Below are 23,311 nucleotides of genomic sequence, written 5' to 3' on the forward strand. Positions count from 1 at the left end.
TCAATAGACTCCCACTGGGTGGTTCTCAATAGACTCCCACTAGACAGTTCTCAATAGACTCCCACTAGACAGTTCTCAATAGACTCCCACTAGACAGTTCTCAATAGACTCCCACTGGGTGGTTCTCAATAGACTCCCACTAGACAGTTCTCAATAGACTCCCACTAGACAGTTCTCAATAGACTCCCACTGGACTCGTGCTTCTACACCTGCATTGCTTGCTGTTTGGGGTTTTAGGCTGGGTTTCTGTACAGCACTTTGAGATATCAGCTGATGTACGAAGGGCTATATAAATACATTTGATTTGATTTGATTTGATTTGGACTCCCACTAGACAGTTCTCAATAGACTCCCACTAGACTGTTCTCAGTAGACTCCCACTAGACAGTTCTCAATAGACTCCCACTAGACAGTTCTCAATAGACTCCCACTGGACTCCCACTAGACAGTTCTCAATAGACTCCCACTAGACAGTTCTCAATAGACTCCCACTAGACAGTTCTCAATAGACTCCCACTAGACAGTTCTCAATAGACTCCCACTAGACAGTTGTCAATAGACTCCCACTAGACAGTTCTCAATAGACTCCCACTAGACAGTTCTCAATAGACTCCCACTAGACAGTTGTCTATGGACTCCCACTAGACAGTTCTCAATAGACTCCCACTAGACAGTTCTCAATAGACTCCCACTAGACAGTTCTCAATAGACTCCCACTAGACAGTTCTCAATAGACTCCCACTAGACAGTTCTCAATAGACTCCCACTAGACAGTTCTCAATAGACTCCCACTAGACAGTTCTCAATAGACTCCCACTAGACAGTTCTCAATAGACTCCCACTAGACAGTTCTCAGTAGACTCCCAATAGACAGTTCTCAATAGACTCCCACTAGACAGTTCCCAATAGACTCCCACTAGACAGTTGTCTATGGACTCCCACTAGACAGTTCTCAATAGACTCCCACTAGACAGTTCTCAATAGACTCCCACTAGACAGTTCTCAGTAGACTCCCAATAGACAGTTGTCTATGGACTCCCACTAGACAGTTGTCTATGGACTCCCACTAGACAGTTCTCAATACTCCCACTAGACAGTTCTCAATAGACTCCCACTGGACAGTTCTCAATAGACTCCCACTAGACAGTTCTCAATAGACTCCCACTAGACAGTTCTCAATAGACTCCCACTGGGTGGTTCCCAATAGACTCCCACTAGACAGTTCTCACTGGGTGGCTCTTCTCATTATAAAACATCAATAACTTTTTAGGAAACTGCATGAAAACCAAAAAGGCATTTAGCCACACGTGTGTGTGTGTGTGTGTGTGTGTGTGTGTGTGTGTGTGTGTGTGTGTGTGTGTGTGTGTGTGTGTGTGTGTGTGTGTGTGTGTGTGTGAGTGTGTGTGTGTCCAATGTGTATAGCAGTACAATATCGTTAAATATCCACAGAGAAATGCATAATTATTCCCATTAACCTTTTCCATAACACAACTACATAGTAAATCTTCAGTTTACTCCCCCTGTAACGTGTAGTGTGTGGTATAGTGTACTAATCTGTATCAAATCAAATTGTATTTGTCACATATGTAACAGTATAACTTTAGACCGTCCCCTCGCCCATAACAGGGCACGAACCAGGGACCCTCTGCACACATCAACAACAGTCACCCCTCGAAGCATCGTTACCCATCACTCCACAAAAGCCACGGAGCAAGGGGAACTACTACTTCAAGGTCTCAGAGCAAGTGACGTCACCGATGGAAACACTATTTAGCGCGCACCACCGCTAACTAAGCTAGCCGTTTCACATCCGTTACACATACACATATTTAACAGATGTGATTGGTCACATGCACATATTTAGCAGATGTGATTGGTCACATGCACATATTTAACAGATGTGATTGGTCACATGCACATATTTAACAGATGTGATTGGTCACATGCACATATTTAACAGATGTGATTGGTCACATGCACATATTTAACAGATGTGATTGGTCACATGCACATATTTAACAGATGTGATTGGTCACATGCACATATTTAGCAGATGTGATTGGTCACATGCACATATTTAACAGATGTGATTGGTCACATGCACATATTTAGCAGATGTGATTGGTCACATGCACATATTTAGCAGATGTGATTGGTCACATGCACATATTTAGCAGATGTGATTGGTCACATGCACATATTTAACAGATGTGATTGGTCACATGCACATATTTACCAGATGTGATTGGTCACATGCACATATTTAGCAGATGTGATTGGTCACATGCACATATTTAACAGATGTGATTGGTCACATGCACATATTTAACAGATGTGATTGGTCACATGCACATATTTAGCAGATGTGATTGGTCACATGCACATATTTAACAGATGTGATTGGTCACATGCACATATTTAACAGATGTGATTGGTCACATGCACATATTTAGCAGATGTGATTGCCGGGTGTAGTGAAATGCTTGTGTTCCTAGCTTCAACAGTGCAGTAATATCTAACCATTCACAACAATACACGCAAATCTAAAGTTAAAGAATGCAATTAAGAAATATATAAATATTAGGATGAGCAATGTCAGAGTGGCAATGACTAAAATACAGTAGAATATAATACAGTATATACATCTGAAATGAGTAAAGCAGTATGTAAACATTATTAAAAAGAGAATAGTGTTCCATTATTAAAGGGACCAGTGTTCCATTATTAAAGTGACCAGTGTTCCATTATTAAAGTGACCAGTGTTCCATTATTAAAGTGACCAGTGATTCCATGTCTATGTATATGGGGCAGCAGCCTCTAAGGTGCAGGGTTGAGTAACTGGGTGGTAGTCAGCTAGTGATGGCTAGTTAACAGTCTGGTGGCCTTGAGATAGAAGCTGTTTTTCAGTCTCTCGATCCCATCTTTGATGCACCTGTACTGACCTCGCCTTTGATGCACCTGTACTGACCTCTGGATGATAAAGGGGTGAACAGGCAGTGGCTCGGGTGGTTGTTGTCCTTGATGATCTTTTTGGCCTTCCTGTGACATTGGGTGGTGTAGGTGTCCTGGAGGGCAGGTAGTTTGCCACCGGTGATGCGTTAGGGAGACCGCACTCCCCTCTGGAGAGCCCTGAGGTTGCGGGCAGTGCAGTTGCCGTACCAGGCGGTGATACAGCCCGACAAGATGCTCTCAATTGTGCATCTGTAAAAGTTTGTGAGGGTCTTAGGTGACAAGCCACATTTCTTCAGCCTCCTGAGGTTGAAGAGACAATGTTGCGCCTTCTTCACCACACTGTCTGTGTGGGTGGACCATTTCAGATTTTCAGTGATGTGTACGCCGAGGAACTTGAAGTTTTTCACCTTCTCCACTGCGGTCCCGTCGATGTGGATAGGGGCGTGCGCTCTTGTGCTGTTTCCTGAAGTCCACGATCAGCTCCTTTGTTTTGTTGACATTGAGGGAGAGGTTATTTTCCAGGGCCCTCCTCCCTTTAGGCTTTGTCGTCATTGTTGGTTATCAGGCATGTAACTGTTGTGTCATCTGCAAACTTGATGATTGAGTTGGAGGCGTGCGTGACCACGCAGTCATGGGTGAACAGGGATTACAGGAGGGGGCTGAGCACGCACCCTTGTGGGACCCCAGTGTTGAGGATCAGCAAAGTGGAGGTGTTGTTTCCTACCTTCACCACCTGGGGGCGGTCCGTCAGTAAGTCCAGGACCCAGTTGAACAGGGCAGGGTTCAGACCCAGGGCCCCAAGCTAAATGGTGAGCTTGGAGGGTACTGCGGTGTTGAAGGCTGAGCTGTAGTCAATGAACAGCATTCTTACATATGTATTCTTCTTGTATTATTCTTGTCCAGATGGGATAGGGCAGGTTGCAGAGTGATGGGGATTGCATCGTCTGTGGATCTATTGGAGCGGTATGCAAATTGGTGTGGGTCTAGGGTGGCAGGTAAGGTAGAGGTGATATGATCCCTGACTAGTCTCTCATATCACTTCAGGATGACAGAAATGAGTGCTACGGGGCGATAGTCATTTAGTTCAGTTACCTTTGCATTCTTGGGTACAGGAACAATGGTGAAGCAAGAGAAGACAGCAGACTGGAATAGGGAGAGATTGAAATATGTCCGTAAACACTCCAGCCAGCTGGTCTGCGCATACTCTGAGGACGCGGCTAGGGATGCCGTCTGGGCCAGCAGCCTTGCGAGGGTTAAAACATTTAAATGTCTTACTCATTTCGGGCCACGGAGAACGAACGAGCAGGCCACGTCGGGTGGCACTGTATTATCTTCAAAGCGGGTGAAGAAGGTGTTTAGCTTGTCCGGGAGCAAGACGTTGTTGTCCGCGACGTGGCTGGTTTTCCCTTTGTAGTCCCTGATTGTCTGTAGACCCTGCCACATATGTATCGTGTCTGAGCTGTTAAAATTGCGACTCCACGTTGTCTCTATATGTTTTGTCTGTTTGATTCCCAGTCACGATGTTAAATGGTTAAATGCTGTGGTTTCAGTTTTTGTGCGAATGCTGCCATCTATCCACGGTTTCTGATTTGGGTAGGTTTTAATTGTCACAGTAGGAACAACATCTGCTATACACATCCTGATGAACTCAGTAACCGTGTCAGTGTATACGTCAATGTTATTCTCAGAGGCTATCCGGGAACATATCCCAGTCCGCGTGATCAAAACAATCTTGAAGCATGGATTCTGATTGGTCAGACCAGCGTTGAACAGTCCTTACCATCGGTGCTTCTTTTTGAGTTTCTGCCTATACGAAGGGATGAGCAAAACGGAGTCATGATCTGATTTGCCGAAGGGTGGGCAGGGGAGGGCCTTGTAGGCATCCCGGAAGTTGGAGTGGTACAGTCAACGTGTTGATAAAACTTCGGTAGCATTTTCCTCAAATTTGCTTTGTTAAAATCACTTCGCAAAGCCGTGTTAGCTATCACTCCAGAAAGCCGCGTTAGCTATCACTCCACAAAGCGGCGTTAGCTATCACTCCTCAAAGCCACGTTAGCTATCACTCCACAAAGCCGCATTAGCCATCACTCCACAAAAGCCATGGTCCTGTGCTACCTGAGTATCTTGGTGCCAGAGTGGTAGGGTTAGGTTTAGGGTCAGGGTTAGAGTTAGGGTCAGGGTTAGAGTTAGGGTCAGAGATAGGGTTAGAGTTAGGTTTAGGGTCAGGGTTAGAGTTAGGGTCAGGGTTAGAGTTAGGGTCAGAGATAGGGTTAGAGTTAGGTTTAGGGTCAGGGTTAGAGTTAGAGTTAGGGTCAGGGTTAGGTTTAGGGTCAGGGTTAGAGCTACGGTCAGGGTTAGAGTTAGGGTCAGGGTTGTTAGGGTTACGGTCAGGGTTAGAGTAAGGGTCGGGGTTGCTAGGGTTACGGTCAGGGTTAGACTTAGGGTCAGGGTTGCTAGGGTTACGGTCAGGGTTAGAGTAAGGGTCGGGGTTGCTAGGGTTACGGTCAGGGTTAGACTTAGGGTCAGGGTTGCTAGGGTTACGGTCAGGGTTAGAGTTAGGGTCAGGGTTGCTAGAGTTACGGTCAGGGTTAGAGTTAGGGTCAGGGTTGCTAGGGTTATGGTCAGGGTTAAGGGCGGTACCTGTTTGAGTATCTCTGCGGAGGTCCGGTAGGAGCAGTCAAACAAGATATAGAACTCTTTGTCTTTCTTCATCTCCTTCAGAAGAGGTCTGGCATCAATCTCTCCAGGTGGAAGCTGCCGTATCCTGATCTTCAGGTTCAACTTAGACGGAGCCTTGATCAACTCCTGCATCCGCATCAGACCTGTGGAACACAACATATCATACAATATAGTATGGTTAGACCTAGTAGTTCTATACTGGAGAACTCTAAACAGTATCCCTGCCTGAGATTGTACCTAGCTGAGGTTCCATGGTTGTACCCAGCTGAGGTTCCATGGTTGTACACAGCTGAGGTTCCATGGTTGTACCCAGCTGAGGTTCCATGGTTGTACCCAGCTGAGGTTCCATGGTTGCACACAGCTGAGGTTCCATGGTTGTACACAGCTGAGATTCCATGGTTGCACACAGCTGAGGTTCCATGGTTGTACTCAGCTGAGGTTCCATGGTTGTACTCAGCTGAGGTTCCATGGTTGCACACAGCTGAGGTTCAATGGTTGTACCTACTACACAGCTGCGCATCCATGGTTGCACCCACTACACAGCTGAGGTTCCATGGTTGTACACAGCTGAGGTTCCATGGTTGTACACAGCTGAGGTTCCATGGTTGTACACAGCTGAGGTTCCATGGTTGCACACAGCTGAGGTACAATGGTTGTACCTACTACACAGCTGCGCTTCCATGGTTGCACCCACTACACAGCTGAGGTTCCATGGTTGTACACAGCTGAGGTTCCATGGTTGTACACAGCTGAGGTTCCATGGTTGCACACAGCTGAGGTACAATGGTTGTACCTACTACACAGCTGCGCTTCCATGGTTGCACCCACTACACAGCTGAGGTTCCATGGTTGTACCCAGCTGAGGTTCCATGGTTGTACCCAGCTGAGGTTCCATATTCATATTTTACCCAGGTATTATTTGCGTTTCCATCCCAAATGGCACCCTATTCCCTACATAGTGCACTACTTTAGACCAGAGCCCTATGGTACCCTGTTCCCTACATAGTGCACTACTTTAGACCAGAGCCCTATGCTACCCTATTCCCTATATAGTGCACTACTGTTGACCAGGGACCATAATGCATTGCACTATGTAGGGAACAGTGTGCCATTTGGGGATGCAACAATTGTGTTTAAATTAAACTTTCCTACATGCAATAAGAACAATGACCTCAGATTCATCTTGAAGAACTTTGTCTCGGTCTCTCACTTTGTCTCAGGCTCTCACTTTGTCTCGGCCTCTCACTTTGTCTCGGTCTCTCACTTTGTCTCGGGCTCTCACTTTGTCTCGGTCTCTCACTTTGTCTCGGTCTCTCACTTTGTCTCGGCCTCTCACTTTGTCTCGGTCTCTCACTTTGTCTCGGTCTCTCACTTTGTCTCGGGCTCTCACTTTGTCTCGGTCTCTCACTTTGTCTCGGTCTCTCACTTTGTCTCGGTCTCTCACTTTGTCTCGGGCTCTCACTTTGTCTCGGCCTCTCACTTTGTCTCGGTCTCTCACTTTGTCTCGGCCTCTCACTTTGTCTCGGGCTCTCACTTTGTCTCGGGCTCTCACTTTGTCTCGGGCTCTCACTTTGTCTCGGCCTCTCACTTTGTCTCGGCCTCTCACTTTGTCTCGGCCTCTCACTTTGTCAGGGTCTCTCACTTTGTCTCGGCCTCTCACTTTGTCTCGGCCTCTCACTTTGTCTCGGCCTCTCACTTTGTCTCGGTCTCTCACTTTGTCTCGGCCTCTCACTTTGTCTCGGGGTCTCACTTTGTCTCGGGGTCTCACTTTGTCTCGGGCTCTCACTTTGTCTCGGTCTCTCACATTGTCTCGGTCTCTCACTTTGTCTCGGTCTCTCACTTTGTCTCGGTCTCTCACTTTGTCTCGGCCTCTCACTTTGTCTTGGCCTCTCACTTTGTCTCGGGGTCTCACTTTGTCTCGGGCTCTCACTTTGTCTCGGTCTCTCACTTTGTCTCGGTCTCTCACTTTGTCTCGGTCTCTCACTTTGTCTCGGGCTCTCACTTTGTCTCGGGGTCTCACTTTGTCTCGGTCTCTCACTTTGTCTTGGGCTCTCGGGCTCTCACTTTGTCTCAGTCTCTCACTTTGTCTCGGGCTCTCACTTTGTCTCGGTCTCTCACTTTGTCTCGGTCTCTCACTTTGTCTCGGGCTCTCGGGCTTTCACTTTGTCTCAGTCTCTCACTTTGTCTCGGTCTCTCACTTTGTCTCGGGCTCTCGGGCTCTCACTTTGACTCAGTCTCTCACTTTGTCTCGGTCTCTCACTTTGTCTCGGTCTCTCACTTTGTCTCGGTCTCTCACTTTGTCTCGGTCTCTCACTTTGTCTCAGTCTCTCACTTTGTCTCGGTCTCTCTCTCTCTCTCTCTCTCTCAATTCAATTCAATTCAAAGGGGCTTTATTGTCACGGGAAACATGTTTACATTGCGAAAGCAAGTGAAATAAATAATAAACAAAAGTGAAATTAACAATAAAAATTAACAGTAAATATTACACTCACAAACGTCATATTATGTATATATACAGTGTTGTAACGATGTACAAATAGTTCAAGAACAAAAGGGAAAATAAATAAACATAAATATGGGTTGTATTTACAGTGGTGTTTGTTCTTCACTGGTTGCCCTTTTCTTGTGGCAACAGGTCACACATCTTGCTGCTGTTATGGCACACTTTGGTATTTCACCCAATAGATATGAGAGTTTACAAAAAAAAATGATTTGTTTTCGAATTGGGTCTGTCTTATCTGATGGAAATATGTGTCTCTAATATGGTCATACATTTGGCAGGAGGTTAGGAAGTGCAGCTCAGTTTCCACCTCATTTTGTGGGCAGTGTGCACATAGCCAGGTCTGCCTACAGTAGCCTCTCTGAATAGCAAGGCTATGCTCACCAAGATTTTGTTAATTTGGGATCAGTCACAGTGGTCAGGCATTCTGCCACTGTGTACTCTCTGTTTAGAGCCAAATAGCATTCTAGTTTGCTCAGTTTTTTTGTTAATTACTTGACACATTGGAAAGAATGATCTTTTGTTTACTCATGATTATGTTGGGTCTTTGTGTGTATCTCTCTGTGTGTGTGTGTTTCACTCACTCACTTAGAAGACCGACCATGTTGGCTCAGACCAGAGAACCAAGTGAAAATCTGTTGGATGCCACCTAGAGAACAGATGGTAGAGGCTGGGTGACCTCTGGTACTGACACACAACAAGCCCCTCATATAAAACGATGCACCACAGAATTAATAGGTATTTATACATACGTACATGAAATCAGCAAAAAATAAACATCCCTTTTTCAGGACCTTATCTTTCAAAGACAATTCGTATAAATACAAAAAACTTCACAGATCTTCATTGTAAAGGGATTAAACACTGTTTCCCATGCTTGTTCAATGAACCATAAACGATTCATGAACATGCACCTTTTGAACGGTCGTTAAGACACTAACAGCTTACAGACGGTAGGCAATTAAGGTCACAGTTATGAAAACGTAGGACACTAAAGAGGCCTTTCTACTGACTCTGTAAAACACCAAAAGAAAGATGCCCAGGGTCCCTGCTCATCTGCGTGAACGTGCCTTAGGCAGGCTGCAAGGAGGCATGAGGACTGCAGATGTGGCCAGGGCAATAAATTGCAATGTCCGTACTGTGAGACGCCTAAGACAGCGCTACATGGAGACAGGACGGACAGCTGATCGTCCTCGCAGTGGCAGACCACGTGTAACAACACCTGCACAGGATCGGTCCATCCGAACATCACACCTGCGGGACAGGTACAGGATGGCAACAACAACTGCCCGAGTTACTCCAGGAACGCACAAATTCCTCCATCAGTGCTCAGACTGTCCGCTATAGGCTGAGAGAAGCTGGACTGAGGGTTTGTAGGCCTGTTGTAAGGCAAAGCTATCATCAAGGCAAAGCATGGCTAATTTGAAGAATATAGTTTTGATGTCTTCACTATTATTCTACAGTGTAGGAAATAGTCATAATAAAAACCCTTGAATGAGTAGGTGTCCAAACTTTTGACTGGTACTGTGTGTGTGTGTGTGTGTGTGTGTGTGTGTGTGCGTGTGTATCTGTGCGTGTGTCTCTGTGTGTATGTGTGTATGTATGTGTCTATGTGTCTGTGTGTGTGTGTGTGTGTGTGTGTGTGTGTGTGTGTGTGTGTGTGTGTGTGTGTGTGTGTGCGTGTGCGTGTGTGTGTGTGTTCTGTTCCTACCTGTGCTATCCTCGTAGACCACTGTTAGGCTCTTCCACTTGAAGAAAGTCACTATGTCCAGTATGGCTCTGGAGATTGCAGTGTATTCTGGGTAGAGATTGATGTAAAATGTGTCTCTGTTGTCCACTGACGGGTGTTTCCAGCGCGTCTGGATGTGGGGTACCTTAGCCGGGACGAACAATACAAGTTAAAATGTTAATTTAAATGTATTCTCGTTTCTATTTTTCTCCCCTACCTCATAATGTTGTAAACACAACGTATAGCAAGATTGTAGTCGGGATAATCTGTAACAATCCAAAACACCGGTGTAATAAGTATATGAATGTAAAAACACCATTCCTCTCCTTTGGTTTGTTATGTTGTTGTGTCGTCTTGTCATGTTGTCACGGTATGGGGTCATGTTGTCACGGTATGGGGTCATGTTGTCACGGTATGGGGTCATGCTGTCATGTTATGGTGTCATGTCATCATGGTGTCATGTTATGGTGTCATGTTATGGTGTCATGTCATGGTGTCATGTTATGGTGTCATGTCATCGTGGTGTCATGTTATGGTGTCATGTTATGGTTTCATGTCATCATGGTGTCATGTTATGGTGTCATGTCATCATGGTGTCATGTCATGTTATGGTGTCATGTCATCATGGTGTCATGTCATGGTGTCATGTCATCATGGTGTAATATTATGGTGTCATGTCATCATGGTATCATGTTAGGGTGTCATGTTATGGTGTCATGCTATGGTGTCATGTTATTATGGTGTCATGTTATGGTGCCATGTCATAGTGTCATGTTATCATGGTGTCATGTTAGGGTGCCATGTTATCATGGTGTCATGTTATGGTGTCATGTCATCATGGTGTCATGTTATGGTGTCATGTCCTCATGGTGTCATGGTATGGTGTCATGTCATCATGGTGTCATGTTATGGTGTCATGTCATCATGGTGTCATATTATGGTGTCATGTCATGGTGTCATGTTATGGTGTCATGTTATGGTGTCATGTTATCATGGTGTCATGTCATCATGGTGTCATGTTATGGTGTCATGCTGTCATGTTATGGTGTCATGTCATCATGGTGTCATGTTATGGTGTCATGTCCTCATGGTGTCATGGTATGGTGTCATGTCATCATGGTGTCATGTTATGGTGTCATGTCATCATGGTGTCATGTTATGGTGTCATGTCCTCATGGTGTCATGGTATGGTGTCATGTCATCATGGTGTCATGTTATGGTGTCATGTCATCATGGTGTCATATTATGGTGTCATGTCATGGTGTCATGTTATGGTGTCATGTTATGGTGTCATGTTATCATGGTGTCATGTCATCATGGTGTCATGTTATGGTGTCATGTCATCATGGTATCATGTTATGGTGTCATGTCATCATGGTGTCATGATATGGTGTCATGCCATCATGTCATCATGGTGTCATGTTATGGTGTCATGTTATCATGGTGTTATCATGGTGTCATGTTATCATGGTGTCATGTCATCATGGTGTCATGTCATGGTGTCATGTCATCATGGTGTCTGTCATATTATGGTGTCATGCTATGGTGTCATGTCATCGTGGTGTCATGTCATCATGGTGTCATGTAATGGTGTAATGTCATCATGGTATCATGTTATGGTGTCATGTCATCATGGTGTCATGCTATGGTGTCATGCCATCATGGTGTCATGTCATCATGGTGTCATGTTATGGTGTCATGTTATCATGGTGTTATCATGGTGTCATGTTATCATGGTGTCATGTCATCATGGTGTCATGATATGGTGTCACGTCATCATGGTGTCATGTCATGGTGTCATGTCATCATGGTGTCTGTCATATTATGGTGTCATGCTATGGTGTCATGTCATCGTGGTGTCATGTCATCATGGTGTCATGTTATGGTGTAATGTCATCATGGTGTCATGCTATGGTGTCATGTCATCATGGTGTCATGTGATGGTGTCATGTCATCATGGTGTCATGTTATCATGGTGTCATGCTATGGTGTCATGTCATCATGGTGTCATGTCATGGTGTCATGTCATCATGGTATTATATTATATTATATTATGGTGTCATGCTATGGTGTCATGCTATGGTGTCATGTTATCATGGTGTCATGTCATCATGGTGTCATGTTATGGTGTCATGTCATCATGGTGTCATGCTATGGTGTCATGTTATGGTGTCATGTCCTCATGGTGTCATGTCATCATGGTGTCATGTTATGGTGTCATGGCATCATGGTGTCATGTTATGGTGTCATGCTATGGTGTCATGCTATGGTGTCATGTTATCATGGTGTTATCATGGTGTCATGTTATCATGGTGTCATGTCATCATGGTGTCATGTCATCATGGTGTCATGTTATGGTGTCATGTTATCATGGTGTCATGTCATCATGGTGTCATGTTATGGTGTCATGTCATCATGGTGTCATGTTATGGTGTCATGTCATCATGGTGTCATGCTATGGTGTCATGTCATCATGGTGTCATGTTATGGTGTCATGTTATCATGGTGTTATCATGGTGTCATGTCATCATGGTGTCATGTTATCATGGTGTCATGTCATCATGGTGTCATGTAATCATGGTGTCATGTCATCATGGTGTCATGTTATGGTGTCATGTCATCATGGTGTCATGCTATGGTGTCATGTTATGGTGTCATGGCATCATGGTGTCATGCTATGGTGTCATGCTATGGTGTCATGCTATCATGGTGATTTGTTATGGTGTCATGTCATCATGGTGTCATGTTATGGTGTCATGTCATGATGTCATGTCATCATGGTGTCATGTTATGGTGTCATGTTATCATGGTGTCATATTATGGTGTCATGCTATGGTGTCATGTCATCATGGTGTCATGTTAGGGTGTCATGTTATGGTGTCATGCTATGGTGTCATGTTATCATGGTGTCATGTTATGGTGTCATGTTATCATGGTGTCATGTCATCATGGTGTCATGCTATGGTGTCATGTCATCATGGTGTCATGTTATAGTGTCATGTCATCATGGTGTCATGTTATCATGGTGTCATGTTATGGTGTCATGTCATCATGGTGTCATGTCATGGTGTCATGTTATGATGTCATGTCATCATGGTGTCATATTAGGGTGTCATGCTATGGTGTCATGATATGGTGTCATGTCATCATGGTGTCATGTCATCATGGTGTCATGTTGTGGTGTTATGCTATGCTGTCATGTTATCATGGTGTCATGTTATGGTGTCATGTTATGGTATCATATTATGGTGTCATGTTATGGTATCATATTATGGTGTCAAGCTATGGTGTCATGTTATGGTGTCATATTATCGTGTCATGTCATCATGGTGTCATGTCATGGTGTCATGCTATGGTGTCATGTCATCACGGTGTCATGTCATCATGGTGTCATGTTAGGGTGTCATGTTATGGTGTCATGCTATGGTGTCATGTTATCATGGTGTCATGTCATGGTGTCATGTCATGGTGTCATGTCATCATGGTGTCATGTCATGGTGTCATGTTATGATGTCATGTCATCATGGTGTCATGTTAGGGTATCATGTTATGGTGTCTTGTCATCATGGTGTCATGTCATGGTGTCATGTTATGATGTCATGTCATCATGGTGTCATGTTAGGGTGTCATGTTATGGTGTCATGCTATGGTGTCATGTTATCATGGTGTCATGTTATGGTGTCATGTTATCATGGTGTCATGTCATCATGGTGTCATGTCATCATGGTGTCATGCTATGGTGTCATGTCATCATGGTGTCATGCTATGGTGTCATGTCATCATGGTGTCATGTTATCATGGTGTCATGCTATGGTGTCATGTCATCATGGTGTCATGTCATGGTGTCATGTCATCATGGTGTCATATTATGGTGTCATGTTATGGTGTCATGGCATCATGGTGTCATGTTATGGTGTCATGCTATGGTGTCATGTTATCATGGTGTCATGTTATGGTGTCATGCTATGCTGTCATGTCATCATGGTGTCATGTTATGGTGTCATGTTATCATGGTGTCATGTCATCATGGTGTCATGTCATCATGGTGTCATGCTATGGTGCCATGTCATCATGGTGTCATGTTATCATGGTGTCATGCTATGGTGTCATGTCATCATGGTGTCATGTTATGGTGTCATGTCATCATGGTGTCATGTTATGGTGTCATGTCATCATGGTGTCATGTTATCATGTAATCATGGTGTCATGTTATGGTGTCATGTTATCATGGTGTCATGTCATCATGGTGTCATGTCCTTATGGTGTCATGTCATCATGGTGTCATGTCATCATGGTGTCATGTTATGGTGTCATGGCATCATGGTGTCATGTTATGGTGTCATGCTATGGTGTCATGCTATGGTGTCATGTTATCATGGTGTCATGTTATGGTGTCATGTTATCATGGTGTCATGTCATCATGGTGTCATGTTATGGTGTCATGTCATCATGGTGTCATGTTATCATGGTGTCATGCTATGGTGTCATGTCATCATGGTGTCATGTCATGGTGTCATGTCATCATGGTATTATATTATATTATATTATGGTGTCATGCTATGGTGTCATGCTATGGTGTCATGTTATCATGGTGTCATGTCATCATGGTGTCATGTTATGGTGTCATGTCATCATGGTGTCATGCTATGGTGTCATGTTATGGTGTCATGTCCTCATGGTGTCATGTCATCATGGTGTCATGTTATGGTGTCATGGCATCATGGTGTCATGTTATGGTGTCATGCTATGGTGTCATGCTATGGTGTCATGTTATCATGGTGTTATCATGGTGTCATGTTATCATGGTGTCATGTCATCATGGTGTCATGTCATCATGGTGTCATGTTATGGTGTCATGTTATCATGGTGTCATGTCATCATGGTGTCATGTTATGGTGTCATGTCATCATGGTGTCATGTTATGGTGTCATGTCATCATGGTGTCATGCTATGGTGTCATGTCATCATGGTGTCATGTTATGGTGTCATGTTATCATGGTGTTATCATGGTGTCATGTCATCATGGTGTCATGTTATCATGGTGTCATGTCATCATGGTGTCATGTTATGGTGTCATGTTATCATGGTGTCATGTCATCATGGTGTCATGTTATGGTGTCATGTCATCATGGTGTCATGCTATGGTGTCATGTTATGGTGTCATGGCATCATGGTGTCATGCTATGGTGTCATGCTATGGTGTCATGCTATCATGGTGATTTGTTATGGTGTCATGTCATCATGGTGTCATGTTATGGTGTCATGTCATGATGTCATGTCATCATGGTGTCATGTTATGGTGTCATGTTATCATGGTGTCATATTATGGTGTCATGCTATGGTGTCATGTCATCATGGTGTCATGTTAGGGTGTCATGTTATGGTGTCATGCTATGGTGTCATGTTATCATGGTGTCATGTTATGGTGTCATGTTATCATGGTGTCATGTCATCATGGTGTCATGCTATGGTGTCATGTCATCATGGTGTCATGTTATAGTGTCATGTCATCATGGTGTCATGTTATCATGGTGTCATGTTATGGTGTCATGTCATCATGGTGTCATGTCATGGTGTCATGTTATGATGTCATGTCATCATGGTGTCATATTAGGGTGTCATGCTATGGTGTCATGATATGGTGTCATGTCATCATGGTGTCATGTCATCATGGTGTCATGTTGTGGTGTTATGCTATGCTGTCATGTTATCATGGTGTCATGTTATGGTGTCATGTTATGGTATCATATTATGGTGTCATGTTATGGTATCATATTATGGTGTCAAGCTATGGTGTCATGTTATGGTGTCATATTATCGTGTCATGTCATCATGGTGTCATGTCATGGTGTCATGCTATGGTGTCATGTCATCACGGTGTCATGTCATCATGGTGTCATGTTAGGGTGTCATGTTATGGTGTCATGCTATGGTGTCATGTTATCATGGTGTCATGTCATGGTGTCATGTCATGGTGTCATGTCATCATGGTGTCATTTCATGGTGTCATGTTATGATGTCATGTCATCATGGTGTCATGTTAGGGTATCATGTTATGGTGTCTTGTCATCATGGTGTCATGTCATGGTGTCATGTTATGATGTCATGTCATCATGGTGTCATGTTAGGGTGTCATGTTATGGTGTCATGCTATGGTGTCATGTTATCATGGTGTCATGTTATGGTGTCATGTTATCATGGTGTCATGTCATCATGGTGTCATGTCATCATGGTGTCATGCTATGGTGTCATGTCATCATGGTGTCATGCTATGGTGTCATGTCATCATGGTGTCATGTTATCATAGTGTCATGCTATGGTGTCATGTCATCATGGTGTCATGTCATGGTGTCATGTCATCATGGTGTCATATTATGGTGTCATGTTATGGTGTCATGGCATCATGGTGTCATGTTATGGTGTCATGCTATGGTGTCATGTTATCATGGTGTCATGTTATGGTGTCATGCTATGCTGTCATGTCATCATGGTGTCATGTTATGGTGTCATGTTATCATGGTGTCATGTCATTATGGTGTCATGCTATGGTGTCATGTCATCATGGTGTCATGTTATCATGGTGTCATGCTATGGTGTCATGTCATCATGGTGTCATGTTATGGTGTCATGTCATCATGGTGTCATGTTATGGTGTCATGTCATCATGGTGTCATGTTATCATGGTGTCATGTAATCATGGTGTCATGTTATGGTGTCATGTTATCATGGTGTCATGTCATCATGGTGTCATGTCCTTAGGGTGTCATGTCATCATGGTGTCATGTCATCATGGTGTCATGTTATGGTGTCATGGCATCATGGTGTCATGTTATGGTGTCATGCTATGGTGTCATGCTATGGTGTCATGTTATCATGGTGTCATGTTATGGTGTCATGCTATGCTGTCATGTCATCATGGTGTAATGTTGTGGTGTCATGTCCTCATGGTGTCATGTCCTCATGGTGTCATATTATGGTGTCATGTCCTCATGGTGTCATGTCCTCATGGTGTCATGTCATGGTGTCATGTCATCATGGTGTCATGTCTTCATGGTGTCATGTTATGATGTCATGTCCTCATGGTGTCATGTTATGGTGTCATGTCTTCATGGTGTCATTTTATGGTGTCATGTCTTCATGGTGTCATATTATGGTGTCATGTCCACATGGTGTCATGTTAAGGTGTCATGTCCTCATGGTGTCATGTCATGGTGTCATGTCTTCATGGTGTCATGTTATGGTGTCATGTCTTCATGGTGTCATGTTATGGTGTCATGTCTTCATGGTGTCATGTTATGGTGTCATGTCCTCATGGTGTCATGTTACGATGTCATGTCTTCATGGTGTCATGTTAAGGTGTCATGTTATGGTGTCATGTCTTCACGGTGTCATGTCTTCATGGTGTCATGTTATGGTGTCATGTCTTCACGGTGTCATGTTATGGTGTCATGTTATGGTGTCATGTCTTCATGGTGTCATGTTATGGTGTCATGTCTTCATGGTGTCATGTTATGGTGTCATGTCTTCATGGTGTCATGTTAAGGTGTCATGTTATGGTGTCATGTCTTCACGGTGTCATGTCATGGTGTCATGTCTTCATGGTGTCATGTTATGATGTCATGTCCTCATGGTGTCATGTTATGATGTCACGTCATGTGTTACAGTATGTGATTTATTTTTCAGATGTTATTTTATAGTAACTCTGAATGTGATATTGTCTAACTTTATCTAATGTTATGTTGTAATGTGATGCTCTTTCACCTCCAGGGCGTTACAGATGGACTGGACAGCACTGACTGAGGAGCTGTGGGACGGGCCAAACACTGCAGATACACCCAGAGCCAACTGGTCACACACTGGGGAGGAGGGGAGAGGAGATGTGAGGGGAGGAGGGGAGACGGGATAGGAGCGGGGAGGGGTTGAGGGGAGGAGGAGAGAGGATAGGGAAGGGGGGTGAGGGGAGGAGGGGATTAGGGGAGAGGAGGGGAGGGGAGAGGAGATGGGAGGGGGGTGAGGGGAGGAGGGGATTAGGGGAGAGGAGATGGGAGGGGGTGAGGGGAGGGGGTGAGTGGAGGAGGGGATTAGGGGAGAGGGGGAGAAGGGAGGAGAGGTGAGGGGGGAGGGGGATGAGAGGAGAGTGGAGGAAGAGAGAAGAGGGGGAGGGGAGAGGAGGAGAATGAGGAGAGGAGGAGGAGAGGTGATGGGGTGAGGGGCGAAGAGAGGAGGGGAGAGGAGGAGAAGGGAGGAGAGGTGAGGGGGGAGGGGAGGAGGATGAGGGGAGGAGAGGGAAGGAAAGGAAAGGAGAAGGAAGGAAAGGAGAGGGAAGGGGAGAAAAGGGGAGGGGAGGAAAGAGGGGGGATGAAATGAGAGGGAAGGAAAGTAGAGGGGAGGGGAGGAAAGGAGAGGGGAGGGGAGGAAAGTAGAGGGAAGGGGAGGAAAGGGGAGGGGAGTAAAGAGGGGGGATGAAATGAGAGGGGATGAAAGGAGAGGGGAGGAAAGTAGAGGGGAGTGGAGGAAAGGAGAGGGGAGGGGAGGAAAGTAGAGGGAAGGGGAGGAAAGGGGAGGGGAGGAAAGAGGGGCGATGAAATGAGAAGGGATGAAAGGAGAGGGGAGGAAAGGAGAGGGGAGGGGAGGAAAAGAGAGGGGAGGGGAGGAAAGGAGAGGGAAGGGGAGGAAAGGAGAGGGGAGGGGAGGAAAGGAGAGGGGAGGGGAGGAAAGGAGAGGGGAGGGGAGGAGAGGGGAGGGGAGGAAAGGAGAGGGGATGAAAGGAGAGGGGAGGGAGGAAAGGAGAGGGGATGAAAGGAGAGGGGATGAAAGGAGAGGGGAGGGGAGGAAAGAAAGGTAGGAAAGGAGAGGGGAGGAAAGGAGAGGGGAAGAAAAAGAAAAAAGAGAAAATAAAGACAGTAAAAGCAGTAATGATTTTGGGTGCATTTAGAATAGACAATACTAATCTGATGTAAAACTATTCCATCACCCCCGCCGTTACCTCTCCTGGAGGCCTCGAAGCTGTCGAAGAGGTTGATTCTCTGGATGTCGTAGGTCAGAGTGGTGTTGGGCATTAAGGTCCGGTTCCTGTTGATGTTGCTCACTGCAAACTTAAACGCCAACTCCTCTACACTCACCAACTCACTCTCACGAGTCTCAAAGATACCACCTGGAGGGAGGAAATGAAGGAGGGGGAGAGGGGGAGAGAGGGGAGAGAGGGGAGAGAGGTAAGGGGAGAGGGGAGAAGGGGAGAGAGGGTAGGGGACAAGAGGAGAGAGGATAGAAGGGGAGAGAGGGAAGAGACGGGAGAGAGGGGAGAGGGGAGGGGACAAGGAGAGAGGGGAGTTGGAGAGAGAGAGAGGGGGAGATAGGGGAGAGGGGGAGAGGGGAGAGAGGGAAAGAGGGGAGAAGGGGAGAGAGGGAGAGAGGGGGGAGAGGGGAGAAGGGGAGAAGGGGAGAGGGGGAGCGAGGGGAGAGAGAGAGGGGGAGAGAGGGGAGAGGGGAGAGAGGGGAGAAGGGGAGAGGGGGAGCGAGGGGAGAGAGAGAGGGGGAGAGAGGGGAGAGGGGAGAGAGGGGAGAAGGGGAGAAGGGGAGAGGGGGAGCGAGGGGAGAGAGAGAGGGGGAGAGAGGGAGAAGGGGAGAGAGGGAGATGGCGGTAGAGGGAAAAAGAGAGATAGTGAACTAGTTCACTCGTAATAAATAAATACATACAAACAAAGCCATCAGTTGAGTTGGAGATTTAAAAAATAAATAACAGAGGGAAGAAAAGAAAAAGAGAGAAAAACTCTAACTGATGAGAAGGAATTAACAAATTAGCAGGGGATGGAGAAAGTTAATTATGCAACGAAGCCAGAAAGCAATTATTTAGTTATTTGTAAAAAACAAGTTGGAAACAAAACATGCAGGGTATCGCCTTATCTAATGAATAATGGTTTATGTAAATTACATGTCCCTGTCCCAAATGATTCACTATAGTGCACTACCTTCGTCCAGAGCCCTATGGGAAAAGTAGTGCACTACCTTCGACCAGAGCCCTATGGGAAAAGTAGTGCACTACCTTCGACCAGAGCCCTATGGGAAAAGGAGTGCACTACCTTCGACCAGAGCCCTATGGGAAAAGTAGTGCACTACCTTCGACCAGAGCCCTATGGGAAAAGGAGTGCACTACCTAGGGAATAGGGTGGTTTTTGGGGATACATGTCGGTTTATGTAAAATGCATGGCTTTGTGCAATGGGGGATTACTTCTCCATGTTATTATGAACGATTAGATTCAACAGCCTGACCCAGTACACTGAGAATGGAATGATTTCACTACTTTATCTACAATACTTGATCTACAATACATTATCTACTATACATGATCTGCAATACATGATCTACTATACATGATCTGCAATACATGATCTACAATACATGATCTGCAATACATGATCTGCAATACATGATCTACAATACATGATCTACAATACATTATCTACAATACATGATCTGCAATACATGATCTGCAATACATGATCTACAATACATGATCTACTATACTTTATCTACAATACATGATCTACAATACATTATCTACTATACATGATCTGCAATACATGATCTACAATACATGATCTACTATACATTATCTACAATACATGATATACTATACATGATCTACAATACATGATCTGCAATACATTATCTACAATACTTTATCTACAATACATGATCTGCAGTACATGATCTGCAATACATTATCTACAATACTTTATCTACGATACATGATCTGCAATACATGATCTACTATACATTATCTGCTATACATGATCTACAATACATGATCTACAATACATGATCTGCAATACATGATCTACTATACATTATCTGCTATACATGATCTACAATACATGATCTACAATACATGATCTACAATACATGATCTGCAATACATGATCTGCTATACATTATCTGCAATACATGATATGCACTACATTATCTACAATACATTATATGCACTACATTATCTACAATCCTTTATCTGCAATACTTTATCTACAATAAATGAAGATATGGAGAGAGGGGGGAGGGAGGAAGATATGGAGGGAGAGAGGGGTGGATATGGAGGGAGAGAGGGGGGAGGGAGGAAGATATGGAGGGAGAGAGGGGGAGGAAGGAAGATATGGAGGGGGGGATGGATGGAGAGATAGAAAGATGGCGCTAACCCTACTGCACTTCCTGTACTGCGCTAACCCTACTGCACTTCCTGTACTGCACTAACCCTACCTCACTTCCTCTACTGCGCTAACCCTACTGCACTTCCTGTACTGTGCTAACCCTACTGCACTTCCTGTACTGCGCTAACCCTCTACAGCGCTAACCCTACTGCACTAACCCTACCTCACTTCCTCTACTGTCCTACCCTACTGCACTTCCTGTACTGCGCTAACCCTCTACAGCGCTAACCCTACTGCACTAACCCTACCTCACCTCCTCTACTGTGCTAACCCTACTGCACTTCCTGTACTGTGCTAACCCTACTTCACTTTCTATACTGCACTCCCTCTACAGCGCTAACCCTACTGCACTTCCGGTACTGTGCTAACCCTACTGCACTCCCTCTACAGCGCTAACCCTACTGCGCTAACCCTACTGCACTCCCTCTACAGCGCTAACCCTACTGCACTTCCTGTACTGCACCCCCACCCTACTGCACTCCCCCCTACACTGCACCCTATTCACTACACACAGTTGAGAGAGGGGGAGGGAGGAAGATATGGAGGGAGAGAGGGGGGATATGGAGGGAGAGAGGGGGAGGAAGGAAGATATGGAGGGGGGATGGATGGAGAGATAGAAAGATGGCGCTAACCCTACTGCACTTCCTGTACTGCGCTAACCCTACTGCACTTCCTGTACTGCACTAACCCTACCTCACTTCCTCTACTGCGCTAACCCTACTGCACTTCCTGTACTGTGCTAACCCTACTGCACTTCCTGTACTGCGCTAACCCTCTACAGCGCTAACCCTACTGCACTAACCCTACCTCACTTCCTCTACTGTGCTAACCCTACTGCACTTCCTGTACTGCGCTAACCCTCTACAGCGCTAACCCTACTGCACTAACCCTACCTCACCTCCTCTACTGTGCTAACCCTACTGCACTTCCTGTACTGTGCTAACCCTACTTCACTTTCTATACTGCACTCCCTCTACAGCGCTAACCCTACTGCACTTCCGGTACTGTGCTAACCCTACTGCACTCCCTCTACAGCGCTAACCCTACTGCACTTCCTGTACTGCACCCCCACCCTACTGCACTCCCCCCTACACTGCACCCTATTCACTACACACAGTTGATAATTATATTAATTGAAATGCTAATCCTTTAAATATGAACGGCCGCTCATTCTAAAATAATTGCATTGTGTTTATATTTACGCCCGAAGTCACAATGTCATCTCTGTTGGAATCTGGTCCGTCTGCTGGAGAGTTCAGTTCATCAGAGAGTCTCTGGTTAACTTCCCCAGAAGTCACAATGCCTTTCGTAGTTGTCGCTTTCTCAGCGGTTCTGGATAGCGTCTGTTGTTGTTTTCGCAAATAGTTTCCTGTTTAATCACATGCGGTTCAAAATGTTTAGAATATTTAACCCCATAATTAAGAAGTGGACTCAACCAAAGACACAGTAATGAGGGTTTCCTGTCCTTCATGAAATCCCCAAATAAAACGCACTCGTCATGACTGTCCCTTAGGTGTCCACGGACCTCTCCCACATTCTCAAAAAATATAAATATTGTTTAATTTAATCAAACTTTTGATTGTCCAAGTGTCTCTCTGTGTTCCACAATTTACATTCCAAATCTCAAACACGACAGAGCACAGAGCACAGAGCATAGAGCATAGAGCATTTTACGACCAACCATAAAAACAGTCGACTTCCCCTCTCTATGAGAGAGAGCTGTATAGCGGACCCACTGTAACCTGGGGCAACAGCTCTGGTGGACATTCCTGCAGTCAGCATGCCAATTGCGTGCTCCGTCAAAACTTTTTTTTGACATCTGTGGCATTGTGTTGTGTGACAAAACTGCAGATTTTAGAGTGCTCTTTTTATTGTCCCCAGAACAAGGTGCACCTGTGTAATGACCATGCTGTTTAATCAGCTTCTTGATATGCCACACCTGTCAGGTGGATGGATTATCTTGGCAAAAGGATGTAAAAATATTTGTGCACAAAAATTGAGAGAAATAAGCTTTGTTTTGCATATGGAACATTCCTGGGATTTTTTTTTCAGCTCATAAAACATGGGACCAACACTTAACATGTTGTGTTTATATTTTTGTTTTTTGTTCTGATACTGAGTGAGGGAGAGATGGAGGGAGGAAGAGATGGGGAGCGAGAGGAAGATAGAAAGAGAGGAGGACAACAGGGAGAGACCCTGTGACCTTCATATCCCTCAACCCCAAAAGAAGAACAGACGTGTCAGCTGTC

The 23,311-nt window shown here is 45.0% G+C and overlaps 1 protein-coding gene across 6 annotated transcripts in view; it reads right to left on the reverse strand.

Annotated features, from left to right (window-relative positions):
- The window catches only part of grik1a (glutamate ionotropic receptor kainate type subunit 1a), an 87,916-nt gene that overhangs the window by 56,510 nt on the left and 8,095 nt on the right, over nt 1-23,311 (reverse strand). For all 6 annotated transcript variants that reach the window (XR_016493173.1, XR_016493172.1, XM_090226354.1 and 3 more), the window contains exons 2-5: nt 18,847-19,014; nt 17,622-17,716; nt 9,843-10,005; nt 5,593-5,774 (exon numbers count right to left, since the gene is read on the reverse strand). Coding sequence is in view for 4 of the 6 variants with exons in the window: in XM_090226354.1 (XP_090082480.1) it covers nt 5,593-5,774; nt 9,843-10,005; nt 17,622-17,716; nt 18,847-19,014 (608 nt within the window). In the remaining 2 variants the exon portion in view is untranslated. The remainder of the gene's footprint in view (nt 1-5,592; nt 5,775-9,842; nt 10,006-17,621; nt 17,717-18,846; nt 19,015-23,311) is intronic.

Source organism: Oncorhynchus mykiss, chromosome 29 (assembly GCF_057628025.1).
Source record: "Oncorhynchus mykiss isolate SJ-2025 chromosome 29, ASM5762802v1, whole genome shotgun sequence".
Lineage (NCBI taxonomy): Eukaryota > Metazoa > Chordata > Actinopteri > Salmoniformes > Salmonidae > Oncorhynchus > Oncorhynchus mykiss.